This window comes from Neophocaena asiaeorientalis, unplaced genomic scaffold (assembly GCF_003031525.2).
Source record: "Neophocaena asiaeorientalis asiaeorientalis breed wild unplaced genomic scaffold, Neophocaena_asiaeorientalis_V1.1 scaffold209, whole genome shotgun sequence".
NCBI lineage: Eukaryota > Metazoa > Chordata > Mammalia > Artiodactyla > Phocoenidae > Neophocaena > Neophocaena asiaeorientalis.
Window position 1 is genome coordinate 2,346,446 of NW_020172366.1, and position 13,082 is coordinate 2,359,527.

At 34.8% G+C, this 13,082-nt stretch overlaps 1 protein-coding gene across 1 annotated transcript in view; it reads left to right on the plus strand.

The window, feature by feature from the left end:
- The window catches only part of GBE1 (1,4-alpha-glucan branching enzyme 1), a 288,463-nt gene that overhangs the window by 94,175 nt on the left and 181,206 nt on the right, over window positions 1–13,082 (plus strand). The window contains exon 3 of the mRNA XM_024769059.1: window positions 8,087–8,202. Within this exon, the coding sequence (XP_024624827.1) occupies window positions 8,087–8,202 (116 nt within the window). The remainder of the gene's footprint in view (window positions 1–8,086; window positions 8,203–13,082) is intronic.

A 13,082-nucleotide genomic window follows, 5' to 3' on the forward strand; every position in this document is an offset into this window, starting at 1 on the left:
GGTGTTGATGAGGATATGGATAGTTGACAATTCTCATATGCTGCTGGTGGGAGTATGAACTGCAACTGCTTATCCAGAAAGCAGTTTGTTAATCTGTGTTTAAAACCGTAAATAAATTAAAATCTTACACTCTTTGGCTGATAAGATCACTTTTTACAACTGATAGCAAGGAAAGAGATTTGGACATGTATTTGTTCACAGAGACCTCATAACATAGTTTTTACAATTTTGTTATGGAAATTTCCTATTATACGGAAAAGTAGAGATGAGCTTTATCTTAGTCTGTTCAGGGTGCTATAACAAAAAACTACAGCCTGGGTGGCTTATAAACAAAAGAAATTGATTTCTCACAGTTCTGGAGGCTGGGAAGTCCAAGATCAAAGTGCCAGCAGATTCAGTATCTGATGAGGGCTCTCTTCCTCACTCATAGACTGCAGTCCTTTCTTTGTGAAATCCTCACCTGGTGGAATGCAGGAGTGATCTCTCTGGGATTTCTTTTATAAAGACACTAACCCCATTCATGAGGATTCTACCCTCATAACCTAACTACCTCCCAAAATCCCCATCTGCAAATTCCATCACACAGGTTCAGTTTGTTTCCATTTTAAGAGACTTTTTATTTTTTTCTTATTTTCCCCTCTTTTTGACTTATTAAATTTTCTAATTTTATAAATTGTTTACCTGGTCTTATAGTCAAAATAAAGCAAGGTACAATCCTACAAAACTAATCTGTGTTTTCCCTCTTCATATACATAATCATTTCTCTTCACTTTTTGGGTTCTATTTTCATGCTTTTTGAAATCATAGGTGACTACATACAGTCATCCTTCAGTCTTTGGTGGATTGGTTCTGGGACCTCCCCCACCTGCAAATACCAAAATCTGAGGATGCTCAAATCCCTTATATAAAATGATGTAGTATTGCATTTAACTTATGCACATCCTCCTGTATTCTTTAAATCATCTCTAGATTACTTATAATACTTAATACCACGTAAATGCTATGTAAATAGTTATAAATACAAAGTAAATGCTATGTAAATATTTGGCAGTACATAGTAAAGTCAAGTTTTGCTTTTTGGAACTTTCTGGAATTTTTCCCCTAATATTTTTGATTCACGTTTGGTTGAATCTGTGGATATGGAACTCTCTGATATGGAGGGCCAACTGTATATTCATTTACCACCCCCTTTCTTTCATAAAAGTATCATAATATAGATACTATTCCTATAATAAAGACACGTAGTTAATTCTATTTAAAGTCACTTTTGCCACACTTTTTTTTTTTTGGTCATGGAGAACGTTTCTTCTATGCATGCCTTTAAGAACAGTTTAGTGAGTGAAACTCTAGGTTATTTAATTTGTTCCCTAATTTCCAGAAAGCTGCATATCATAGGACTGAGCATATTGTTCTTTAAAATGATATTAGCATCCCATTGGTTCTGAAGTTAGTGGCATTCTGACATACTCTAGATTTTGTTCTTGAAAACCACAGCTCTCCTAAACTAATGTATTTTAAGAGCAGTTTTCCCTAAGAAGTAATGCTGGAGGTCTTAAGGTTATTTCCAGGGTACTATCTTCTAGCAGAAATTTGATGATTCTCAAGTAACCATATGAGGAGAAGAATTATCTGGAGGGGAAAAAGAGAGGGTGATCAAAAAGCACAGGGTTATATGTCAGGACTGCTGTTCTCCACCTCCAAAAATTGTGTGGTCCTTCCATAATTCTGGGTAAGGGCAATGCCATAGGAGGTTCCTGTTCTGGATCTTATGACTTCTTGGAAACAGACTGGATGCTTCCTTGACATGAGAGAAGTCCCCAAACTTCCATCATGACAAGCCAACTTTGCATTATAAATCTATGTAAACTTTGAATAATATGAAGCTTGAAACAATTAAACAACATTGTATGATGAGGTAGGGTGTTTACTTGTTTTAAGGGGGTGATATTCCAAATATTTAATAACTTATGATGTAAGGGATATCAACTCAGATAGGAGGTGACTGACATCTGCCGTATAGGCCAGTACTGGGCTTGTATTAGAGCTGATACTAGATCTGCCACATCCAACAGGGACCTTACTTCGCTAGCTCAGTGAAGCCTGCTTATGGCAGGGGTTGACCCAAGTACGGACCACATTGTTCAGCACATTGGCATCTTCATCAAAGGTGTGGTTCTACATAGTAAGTTGGGACCATTTCAACCATGCGTAAGGAATATATATATTAAACTGAGAAACTCTACAGAAATGAGGTGGCTAAGTCCTGATGAAGAGAAATACTTTACTGTGAGTTAAAGAGTTTGGGAATATTTGAAGAAGGCTGACATTTAAGAATTTTATGTGAGGATTATTACATTAGAAAAAGAAAGGTTGTTGGGCTTGAGATAATACAGAGTCTGTGTGCCTGATGCAGTGACCTTAGTTAACGTTTGAGTGCCTCTGCCGAATGTGTGTTTGCAGTTCATGTTAGACTGCGCATTACACATCGTTTCTTTTCCGTATCTCGATTCAAATTTGTCTGCTGGTTTTGAGTCTATGGAAAAATAGAATCTTTTGCATTATAAAATATGATGATGAATTTCAGCCTGTTAGTTATAAAATACTTATTTAAATGTTTGCTTTTAAACTGTGTCAGGTTATTCAAACTTGATAATCATCGAAAGTCTTAGAAAATGTTTTAATAAAATAATATATGCAAGCAGGAAACAGGCTCTTAAAACACCAAGACTAGAATAATAAGCACACATTGCTTTAGGGGTACCTCATCCTTGAGCCTAGCAATGTCTAGGTTATGGCAGGAAATGACACACAGAAAGGAAGATGAGTTAAAATGTTAACACTTAAAAATTTTAATGTTACTTTTCTAGGTAGAAGCCTTCAACTTTATATTCATTTTCTGATCAAAGTGGCCTGTACTTTTTAACCATGCAATCTATTAGTGAGAATATTATAAGAAACATTTTCTGTAGACACTTATAGCAGTATATTGAATATTGGTCTTAATATATGTTTTCTTTTAATGCTCAAATTTTTGTTTCCTCACACTGACACATTCAGATTCCTTAATATATCAGGTTTGTTCTGTAACCTTCATCTCACTGGTCATCCTTCTGAGCTTTACAACCCTAGTGAATCCCAAATTCTAAATCCTAAATTTCATGTGAGTAATATTTACCTTGAGGGATTATTAGTGATAATTTCTATTTCAGAATTTCCTTGAGCTACTGACTTGGAACATTATTTGGTAATCTATAAATCTAATCTAATCTAGAACATCACTCACAAAGCTATGAGCAGAGAACACCTGAAGTCAGCCGTCGAGCCAGGAAGTTGATTCTCAACGTGGTCCCTCGGCGAGCAGCAACATCACGTAGGGACTCGTTAGACATGCACATTATTAGGCCATATTTCAGATATATTGAATCAAAAAACTCTGAGGGTGGAGCCCAACAGTCTGTTTTAATCAGCCCAATCTGCTTTAACAAGTGATTCTGATGGGAACTAAAGCTTGAGAATCACTGAACTACAGAACTCCCAATATGTAGTTCTGTGTGTGATAGAGAAACAAATAATTGTCACAGGTGGTGATAGGATATTTTTGGTCCTGTCCTGAGGCCTACATAGAGATACAAACTATTTGCATTAAGTGCTTAATTAAAATTAATTCTATCTTGTAGATTCAGGATATAAAGTCATGGAGGATTAAAATGAAAAAATGAGTAATCTGGCTCTAAAAGTATGCACTTTAGATATATCTAATATGCCTTAGGACCATTTATCATTATTAATATTACTTTACTTTCAGTTATTTTCAGGAATAAAGTCTCATGACACTTAAGACTTAAATTCCTGAGCTTCCCTAGTGGCACAGTGGTTGAGAGTCCGCCTGCTGATGCAGGGGACGCGGGTTAGTGCCCCGGTCCGGGAAGATCCCACATGCCGCGGAGAGGCTGGGCCCATGAGCCATGGCTGCTGAGCCTGCGCGTCCAGAGCCTGTGCTCCGCAATGGGAGAGGCCACAACAGTGAGAGGCCCGCGTACCGCAAAAAAAAAAAAAAAAAAAATTCCCCCAAAATGTATCTTTCATCTCTTATTATTTTGCCTTCTGTGCTTTTCTAAAAAAAATTCCATTTTAAAACAAAACATTCACTTTTGTTTAATATTTTTACACCAATCATTGGATGTTTAATTTTTATTTACTTATTTTTAATTGTGTACTTCCACAATTAGTTCCCACAGTCATACCTAAATATACCTTAATGGTAGTTCCTTCTTTCTTAACTAAGGACTTAAGTTTATGAGAACAGATCCAAATCCGATGACTTTTCTGACTATTCTGTACCTGGACCTTAGATATCTGTATCCTGTAGAATAAAGCTCATCTTATTAGGTATTTTTAGAAAACAATTTTAGGGATAAACTGGTTTTATTAGAATAAAATCTTTCATATGCGTGCAGTACAGTAGAAGTGGTTAGTTTGGTTGGTGCCCATCTTTCAAATGGAAAGAAGCAATAGTATTTAATAAAGGAGGAAGAGTAAGGAAAATTCAGGGCTGAACACTGATTGGAGAAGGAATCAAGGAGATAAAAGACTAGTGGTGGTGTGGCTGAAGAGGGATTTATGTGGGAGACAGCTGTCCAATGCAAAAATCTCAAGTTGTTTGATGTATGTACACCCCTTGCAAACCTTCCCCTCTCTCTCCCTTATGAAACCTTTAGTATATTCTACATTGCTTATGATGGTTGGTAGATGTATTTTCTTTGGGAGCATATGTGAAGATGTTCCAAATTTTTCTTTGAAGATTGGAGTTCAGCAAGAAAAATGTACGTGTAGTAGAAGTTAACACCAGGATTTCCATGAAGAGGAGGTGTGCTAATGAAATGAAACTCTTGAAAATGATAGAAAAAACATTTTTTACAGTGTAGGATTAGAAATAATCAGCATGTGTGTTAGTGTCTCTAAGACACTATGAAAGGAGAAATGTGATTCAGTAAAAATATTTTTCTTTATACAAATATTAAAACATTACCTGTTTAAACAGATCTTAAAACTCAAGTGACTGCAAGCTGAAGAACTGTTTCAACTGATATTCAAAAACTAATATTCAAAACCACATTTAGTTTTACATTATTGAAAACAGCTTTTAAGTAAATCTGCATAAGAAAATTTCCCATATAATTGAAGTTTCACTTGCAAAGTAACAGTCTTATTTATAGTTGAATGTTTAGAGGATCCTATATTATATATTTTACTCTTAGTTTTGGTGTACTGTTACTCAGTTTAACCTTTTCTGGATGAAATCTGAATGTCATTCTGAACCCTAATTTTCAGTTTGGCATAGAGCAGGGCATTAACAGTTTGGCATAGAGCAGTTTGGCAGTTTGGCATTAACCACTCAGTACATATTTAATGAATGAATGAATGAATGAACTAATGAACTGTACCCTTTATTTTCAAACCTAACCAGGAAAAGATCTGCTGCTGGTCTTAATTTTATTGTCTTAAATGATTAGCTTAAAAAGAAATTCAGTAAATGTATAAAGTGTTACACTACCTAGATCCTTATATTTCAGCCTGTTTTCCTTCTCTCTAATTATGCCCTAAATTCTTTGCTTTGGTAAAGGAATGTCACATCATAAACAGGTGAGATATATTTGATGTTTTAAGGGCAGGAGAATATAGTAACACAGAGCTTGTTGAGCTGTTCCTGAAGATAAAACCGCCTTTAGATATTTTCAGATTGTTTTCTGATGGGGAGTAGAAAAATGTTTAGAAGGACCTTTATTTACATGTTGTTTCTTACCCCCACTCTACCCATGACATTCAGACTGGCTGAGAGTGAAAAACCTTAAGGCTAATGTGGTGAAAGTATTGGTGTCTAAAAGAAGAAATCATAGCATAAAACAAGCTTCTTGGTGTTTTTCTTATCTCCTTAATTGAGAATCTAATTTCATAGCACTATAGTGCGTAGCATCACAGGGGCTTAAGTTTTTTTTAAACAGTGAAATATTTTAGGCATAAACAAATAGGGGAAAATGTAATAAGCATCTCTGTGTACACCACCTACCTTAAAAAATAAAACATTACAGATATTATTAAAACTTCCTGTGTTCCCTTTCCTCTACCCAGTGGAAATCACAATAGAATTTGATGTTTGTCATTCTTCTTTTTCTTTTGATATTTTTACTACATATGTATGTATCAATGTTATATAATACTGTTTTGCATATTTTTTGAACTTTACATTAATGATATTTCTATACACCTTTAAAATGAACTTCAATGTTTTACCTATTCCTATATATTGAATATTTAATCCAATCAGTTTATAGTGTTATATAACATCCTGTTTAATTACACCATGATGTATTTACCCATTTTGTGGCTGATTTAACTTTCAATGACTTCCATTTTTTGCTATTGCAAGCAATTCTTCAGTGAACATCTTTGAATATTTTCTTGTGACCATTTGTGAGAATTTCTCTAGGGTATTACCTAGGAGTAGGATTGTTAGACCCCAGAGTTAACATAGCTTCACCTTTGTAATGCCAAATTGTTTTACCAGTTTGTACCCTCAGCTGCAGTGTTATTTTGTATCCTTGCTGACTACTTGATATTTTCAAACTTTTAGTTTTTGCTAATCCAGTGGGTGGGAAATGACATCTCACTGTTGTTTTAATCTGTGTTTCCTTAATTATGAGTGAGCTTGAGCATCATTATGTATGTTTATTGACCATTCATATGTCCTCCCCTGAATATCTTCATTGATTTTTCTATTGGTCTGTATTTTTTTTCTCATTGATTTATAGATCTTGATATATTTTGGATGCTCTTTCTTGGTATGTTCATTACAAGTGTATTCTCCCAGTTGGTAGCTTGTCTTGTCATTCTGTCTATCTATCTATCTATGTATGAAGGAAGATAAGTCTATAATTTTTGTAGTCAAATTTATCAGGCTTTTCCTTAAGGTTTTGTATGTACGTGTATGTGTGTGTACATGTATGTATTTTGTCTAAAAAACACTTTTAAACTCAAGATTATAAACATATTTTCTTCTAAGCATTTTATCATTTTGTCTATCATATTTAAACATTAATCTATGTTCAAATGATTCTTCAGTAATATTATTGGTAGAGATCCATTTCATTTTTTTTTCATAAGGATCACCAATTGTCCCAGCACCACTTATTAAACAGTGTGTCCTTTACTCACTGATTTTTTTGTTTGTTTGTTTTGTTTTTGTTTTTGTTTTTGCGGTACGCGGGCCTCTCACTGTTGTGGCCTCTCCCATTGCGGAGCACAAGCTCTGGACGCGCAGGCTCAGCGGCCATGGCTCATGGGCCCAGTCGCAGGCTCAGCGGCCATGGCTCATGGGCCCAGTCGCTCTGCGGCATGTGGGATCTTCCCAGACCGGGGCACGAACCCGTGTCCCCTGCATCGGCAGGCGGACTCTCAACCACTGTGCCACCAGGGAAGCCCTACTCACTGATTTTTGATGCCACCTCTATTACGTGTTAAATTTCTATGTGTCCATTTTGGCTTTCTTTCAGCACCTGCAGTCCACCTCTCCTTTGCCTCTTGTAGTTTATAACCTTCTACCTTTCTTGCTTGAGGTGTTTCTTTAGATTTTAACTCAGTTCTATCACATACTTGTGAATTTGGGTAATATGATTTTAATAATTTTTCACCACTTTTTTTCTACCATAACATGTATTTTATCTAGTTGCCTAGAATGCGTTTCTATTTTTTTCATATTATCCCCCTTTGTTGATGGTGCTTCTTAAAAAAGGACCCATCATTCTATTTATTGATAGAAGTAATAAAGTTGAAAGTACAATGGAAAATGTGTTTGTAATCTTTAAAGTTTGCAAAAGGCAAACTTTCAAATATGTTTTTTAAAAAATAAGTTAAGCATAACCTGCTTTTTCTAAATGACTAGTAGAGTATTTTGTTTAGTACCTTAGAAAACAATGTTTTTTAGGCAATCTGATTCTGTATAAGTAGGCAGTGTATTATACTTTGATTGAAATTTATTGAGCATTAGTCCTATAATGCTATTGTTAATTGATCATCTTTATTTTTTCAGATGATTGGAATCCATTTGCATACCCATATAAAAAACTGGATTTTGGAAAATGGGAGCTGTATATCCCACCAAAGCAGAATAGATCTGTCCTAGTACCTCATGGATCCAAATTAAAGGTACTTTCCTCCCTCCTGTTTTCATTTGAACTTACTATTTTCTTTTTGCCCTGTTTGAAAAGTTTGAGTTAAACTATTAAAATGTAAACTGATGCATGATAATTATGGGAGAAACAGTGTAAATTTTTAAATAGAGGAAAATTTAAGAGAAGTCATCACAAATTGAAATGTGTTAGACTGGAATTGTTTGGTTGGTAAGGTACTGAACTTACTAGTTGTATTATTATCAACTTTGGAAACCTTATAGAAGGGTCCCTGAATAACTGCAAAAGTTTAGTCTGGAAAACAGAAAGTTTGATTAAAAAAAAAAATGAAACCTGTCTTCAAGTCAGCCAGGCAGAGAATTTTTACCTGTAGAGACAGACTTGATGCAATTGACTTTGTGATGAGCCACATAAACGTGGGAGGCTGTGTTGGAGACCCATGCCTTTCGGGTATACGATTTTCTTGATCTTTTTCTGCTCTTTGATATCAGGGCTGTTGCTTCTCCTGTTCTCCTTGGATTATCCTAGGGGCCTGCCTGTCCTCTACTTCCCCTCTGCTTTGGCTGACCATGCAGCTCTGCATTTAGGGTGTGCAGAGCCAACACAGCTGCCCTCTTTTGTCTCCTCAAGGGAGGCTTGAAGGATGGGTCCCAAAGTCTGGATTACCTGTCACAGATTTGATTACATAAAAGGCAATCTAAATCCTTTAACATTTACTTGATTTTAGCCCATGCTCATATAATTATATAATATTTCCATGTCCCTTGTATCTCTTTCCCTTCCTTGGATGTGTGATAGCATTCATAGCATTTTTCATGATAGATTCTGTAACTGAATTATATTTTTATTGGCATTTATTATTTAACAATATTAACCAGAGCTACTTATATTTAAAATAAAAAATGTGTTGTATGTTTGTTTTGCAGTTTTTTACAAATAATGAAATTATAAGTGTACCTGACAATACTGAAATATTGCCACACATAATATAGTTACCAGAAGAGCATATTGTCTGGAATAAAGAGAAATTTTATATGGGATAGCAGCCAAGGTTCTCTTAAATCTGAAGTGAAAAGGAGAAAAAGTAGCTACAGTATACAATAAGAGGGATTTAAATTTAATATATATAATCCCTTTTCCAAGTCAGTATAAGCTTCACGAGAGCAGGGGCCTTTGCTGTTCTGTTTGCTAATACTGTATGTTTTCAATTCTTAGAAGAGTGCCTGGCACAGAGTAGGCACTCAAAAAATGTTTATTGAATGTTAAAGCCATTTTTAGGCCCAATCTTTGAAGGAATAAACCATAGAGCTTGATTTTTCTATGGTCTGTAAGTCCTGATTTTAGGAAACTGTGAAGCAAGGCTACTATTATAGTACTGATTTCATTGTTGCTTTAGGTCTTTTGGACATTTGTTTTGTTATATTTTGTTTTTAAGAATTGAAATTTCCAGTTTTTTAAAGTGCTGCAGAAATGTTTTTGTCTTCTTAAATTAGAAAATTTTATGAGTTCCAATTACCTACTCTTTGCATTAAATGGCGGGTGAATTAATTAATTTTTTACAGTTTTTAAAATTGAAGTATAGTTGATTTACAGTATTATATTAGTTTCAGGTGTACAACATAGTGATTCAGTATTTTTATAGATTATATTCCATTTAAGTTTATTACAAATCAATGACTATATTTCCTTGTGCTATGCAATATATCCTTGTCGCTTATCTATTTTATAAGTAGTATTTTGTATCTCTTAATCCCATACTTCTATTTTCCCCCTCCCTCCTATCCTCTCCCTACTGGTAACCACTAGTTTGTTCTCTATATCCACGAGTCTCTTTCTGTTTTGTTATATACAGTGAATGAATTAATTTTCATGTGTTGTTTTTATACATTGGGAAAAAATGATTACTAGGAATGAATGCTTATTAACATATACAGTTAATAATTATAGGCATTTGCCTCTCCCATCCAACTCTAAAACTTTTATATTTTCTCCTATGGTCTGAATGTTTGTGTCCTCCCCCCAGATCATATGTTGAGATACTAATTCCTGATGTGATGGTACTAGTACGTAGGGCTTTGAGAGGTGCATAAATCATGAGCGTATAGCCCTTCAAATAGGATTAGTGGCCTTAAAAAAGAAACTCCAGAGAGATCCCTAGCCCCTTTCACCACATGAAGATACAACAAGAACTCTGCATTCTGGAGAAGAGCCCACACCAGACCATGCTGGCCGCTGATCTTGAACTTCCACCTTCCAGAACTGTGAGAAATCAACTTCTGTTGTTTGTAAGCCACTCAGTCCCTGATATTTTGTTATAGCAGCCCACATGGACTAAGGTGCTTTCAACACTATGCTATGTACTATACTATGCTTTTTTCATAAATTCATTTGACCTGGATGAAATGAAATAATAAAAAAAAAAATTTAAAGCATCTTTTACCTTTTTACTTAAAAAAAATCTATATCTAACAGTAAACATTCAAAAAATATCAATCAACTGGTGTGTAATCTTTCTTCATTATTATTCTCTAAAGATTCCAGTGAGGATAAATTTACTGGAAATTTAGGCCCAAAGTATCACTCATAGTGTTTAGATGTTTCAAATTTTGAGGAAACATTTAGATGCTATTATAATGTCAATATGGTGATATAATCAGTTTTTCACTTATGGGAAATGAATTATCAGATTTCCTTTGGGGGGGCTGGGATTAAATTCTCTATTAAAAATCAACTAACTTAAGGTTTTTGGCCTTTCAATCTGAAATTGTCCCTAGGTAGTCTACCTTGATAATTAAAAATCTTGTCTTAAATTGAACTTGAAAACTTATTTCATCCCACAAGGGATTGATCTTTATAACTCACTTGTGGATGTTTCTCTTACGAATTATCTGGTAACCATTCTCAAAAAAGAGTATTACCTACCATTGAAATAATAGCTTTATTTTCTTTGCAAAATACCTGGTCTTTTCAATTGAACACTTTGGAGGAAGATAGCCCATTCCTTATATGGTCACGTAAATGTCTCCTTTCCATGTTTTTAAGTGAGTTTAACTAAACAAAATATTTAAAAAGTAAAGTAATAAGGTGAGGAGGTCAGTGAAAGACCCCACGTCAGGAAAAGTGAGAAGTCGGGGAAAGTGAACTTGAAAGGTGGGTTGGGGGCAAACTGAAGAATTCCTTTCTTTTCTTCTGATTTCCATTTTCTTCTTTTTTTAAAAAATCATTCCTATTAATATCCATATGACTAGCAATGGCAATTAAAATTGTCTTCTTTTAAGTGTTTAGAATGTTTATGTACTTTAACTTTTCCTTGCCAAATCAGTAACAAAATGGACTAGGATAAAGGTTTTTTGATACCAGATTTTAGCCTTTTTGAAGGATCATGTATTAATCATCTAGAGCTACAATAACAAAATACTGTACTGTGGGTGGCTTAAACGACAGAAATTTAATTTCTCACAGTTCTGGAGGCTGGAAGTCTGAGATCAGCCAGCATGGTTGCGTTCCAGTGAGTTCTTTTCCTCGCTTACAGATGGCACTCACATGGCACTAATCTTATCAACAGGCCCCATGCTCATGACCTCAATTTAACCTAATTATCTCCCAAATGTCCTGTCTCCAACTACCATCACAGGGGGGTTAGGGCTTCAACATATGAACTTGGTGGGGGGCACAGTTTGGTTCAGAGCAGATCATATTGCTTTCTGAATTATATTTAGATGTTATACAATTGATTGGTAGAAAAGGGTCATGGAACTTAATACCTACATTTGCAGTTTTCTCAGATGAGACACATGAAAGAAATTAGAGATTATTTTACATTCATATTTAATTTAATCCTCACGGTAACACTGTGAGATAAAATACTGTTATTATATATTCATTTCATAGATGAGTACACTGACATTTAGAGAGGTTAAGTAGATGGTATTGCCTGGACTTGAATTCAGGCTTGTCTGTTAGCAAAGTCCATGGTCCTAACCATTGTGCTACACTGCTGGTCAAGCTAAGGGTTCATAGAGAGAAAAACGAAAAAAATAGTGATACAGAGGAAGTAGAACTTGAGCCTTGTCTCAGGTCTAACTAATTATTTTATACCATAATTGCTTTTGCTTTTTTGTGTGGGGACTATTGTCTCCATTTTTCAGTGTGCTGAGTATTGAAGTGACCTTCCCTGAGAATAGAAAGGAGATAGAAAGTTTGTGGGAAGAGTTTGCGTTTTAGAGGATAAGAGATCAGATTGATTAAATAAAGTGAAACTAGTTATTGAGGGCTAGAATGAGATTGCTAGGCAGAAGGATGCCACTGGGCAGGGATGTGGCATGTTGAAAAATTAGTATCTGCATATTTGCTTAAAAGGTTAATCTCATAAGTACTTCATCCTTTATTTCCGGACTATTTTCTTGTGTCATTTCTTCATCTATTTCCTTCTCTTCACATTTTCTGTTAACTGTTTTAGGATATTCTAGTATTTGGATATTGAATCTCCTAGATTTTCTTATCTTTTTGTCAAGTTCCCCATCATTTTGACTTTCTGTTCCATTTTGAGAAGTTATCTTCCAACTGTATTATTTTAGAAATCACATTAAAAACATTTCTAATAAAATGCCTGTGTTGTCTACCTTTTGTGTAGATTCTGTCATTGTTAAATATTCAAAGATAGTTTTATCTTTTTGAATTATTATAGATGTTTTATTTTTTCTCCAAGTTTTCTTCTTGTTCCCCCACCCCCTCACTGTTTCTTTCAGATTTTCTTTTCCTGTGTGTTTTTGGTTTTTTTTTAGTCCCTTGTCTTTTGTGTTTTAGGCTGTCTTGAAATGCCTGGTGATCCATGATAATATCATTTTAGAATGAGTTAGGAAAAGACAATTGAAAATTCTCTTTTTGGTGTGCTTT